Raw genomic sequence first — 1,635 nt, forward strand, 5'->3', positions numbered from 1 at the left:
GTTTTTCTACAACAATAATATTTTATTACGAAACCTCCACCAACTTCAATTTCTGACAATCGGTACAATTTTTTTTTTTTTTATCATAATAGTGCTACTAGGAACTATCATGGGGTAAAAGTTTCAAGATGGAATATGATTATTGAGAAATTAAACCAAATAGACTTCTCCTTTTTTTTTTGAAAAGAAAACAAATTTTAGAACGCAATAGTTTATGTTAGTGAGGCAATATTAGGATTCAAATTTGAAATGTTTGATAAAAAAGAAAAGAGAAAAGGAATTAATCCTGTGAAACTCTCTCAGATAAAATGTTTTACAGGATTTTTTGATTTTTAACTTAAGATCCTAAGCTAAGTCTTTGCATAATACTCCTCACCAATGGAGGTGGTCTTAGTGTGTTAGAAATATTATCGTGTGGGTGCTACGTATCATTGATGTTGTGTTAGTAATTAGGAATATAGTATATCATTAGGTTTCTCTCTAAGAAAATAAAATGTGGTTAAATTGCATGCGTCCAAATAAAAATAAAAATTAATATATTTTTTTTTAAACGTGTAAATCCTAATTATTCTAAGTTTCATATGCCACGCCAGCTTGTTAAGTTGTCTACGTACTTGTCTAGGAAGAGGAAAAGTTTTAATTCCGGTTAATGGTTGGGTGCATCCGAATCGAACCGGCACAAACCAAAAAATCGAAAGGAGATTTATAGTTGGGTCGGTGCGTGATAAAAGGAAATCAGACTTTTGAAAAAAAAAAAAAAAAGAAGGCGAGACTTGGTGGACCACGTCACGGAATCAATGCAGAAATAAAGAGAAAAAAGACAGTTTTAACCTCTAAAGCAAAGAAAAAAGGATAATAAATAGCTTCGTCGTGGTGGTCGTCCTCTGAAATCCCTAAAATCGGAGGAAAAAATATATTGATCCTAGGGTTATCGACTCATCTCAACCTCGCCATGGACATGGGTATGTTCAGTCAGCCACCTCCCGTCTACGGAGACTTGCAAGTAATCTTCCTCTCCTAATCCTTATGGCTCTCTCTCTCTCTCTCTCTGTTTATCAATTAATGGTTTCTGATTAGATCTTTTGTACTTTTTTAGGGGATGAACTTTTTTGCTTCTAATCCTGAGATGAAAGCCTTTTTTGAGAAACCAAGACGCAGGTAAATTGATGCTTTGATTTTTTCGAGATTTGTTTATGCGAAGATGTTTTCTTCATCATGTGTTGATTGATTGAATTATTATTATTGTAGTTGGGTTATTGACGTTGAGGGCTTCGACACTTCGGTTCCTGCGGATGAGATGGAGGAGGCGTTGATCAATCATTTCAAGTCATGTGGAGCAATCCTTAGGGCTTCTGTCCGGAGACATCCTGACAACGGCCTTGCTAATATCGTCATGGTCGGAGACGACGCTGATGAGAAGGTGATGCAACTTAATGGAACTGAATTGGGAGGAAAGAAACTTGTTGTTAAGGCCAGGCCGTATCCCAGAATGGATTATAGGCATCTTAATCTTCCTTTTGCCTCCTCATCATAAATTTGGATCGAGGTACAATGCAACCTGCTTTGTTTTTATCACTTGTTGGATACCATTGCAACCCCTTTCCTTTGGCTCTTTCTTTCTTTACCATGTTTATT

General features: G+C 36.0%; 1 protein-coding gene across 1 annotated transcript; it reads left to right on the plus strand.

Moving 5' to 3' along the window:
- Positions 1-864: 864 nt before the first annotated feature.
- On the plus strand, positions 865-1,573 carry LOC9298435 (nucleolin 2). Its single transcript, XM_021027881.1, has 3 exons — positions 865-1,003; positions 1,097-1,158; positions 1,249-1,573. Exons 1-3 carry the CDS (start codon positions 953-955, stop codon positions 1,532-1,534), a joined length of 399 nt encoding a protein of 132 aa, XP_020883540.1. The 5' UTR covers positions 865-952; the 3' UTR covers positions 1,535-1,573.
- Positions 1,574-1,635: the final 62 nt, after the last annotated feature.

Source organism: Arabidopsis lyrata (genome assembly GCF_000004255.2).
Source record: "Arabidopsis lyrata subsp. lyrata unplaced genomic scaffold ARALYscaffold_639, whole genome shotgun sequence".
Lineage (NCBI taxonomy): Eukaryota > Viridiplantae > Streptophyta > Magnoliopsida > Brassicales > Brassicaceae > Arabidopsis > Arabidopsis lyrata.

Coding starts and splice junctions, on each gene's coding strand:
- LOC9298435 (XM_021027881.1), top strand. CDS start 953: ATGGACATGGGTATGTTCAGTCAGCCACCTCCCGTCTACGGAGACTTG. Junction 1,004..1,096: donor CCGTCTACGGAGACTTGCAA/GTAATCTTCCTC, acceptor GTACTTTTTTAG/GGGATGAACTTTTTTGCTTC. Junction 1,159..1,248: donor TTTGAGAAACCAAGACGCAG/GTAAATTGATGC, acceptor TTATTATTGTAG/TTGGGTTATTGACGTTGAGG.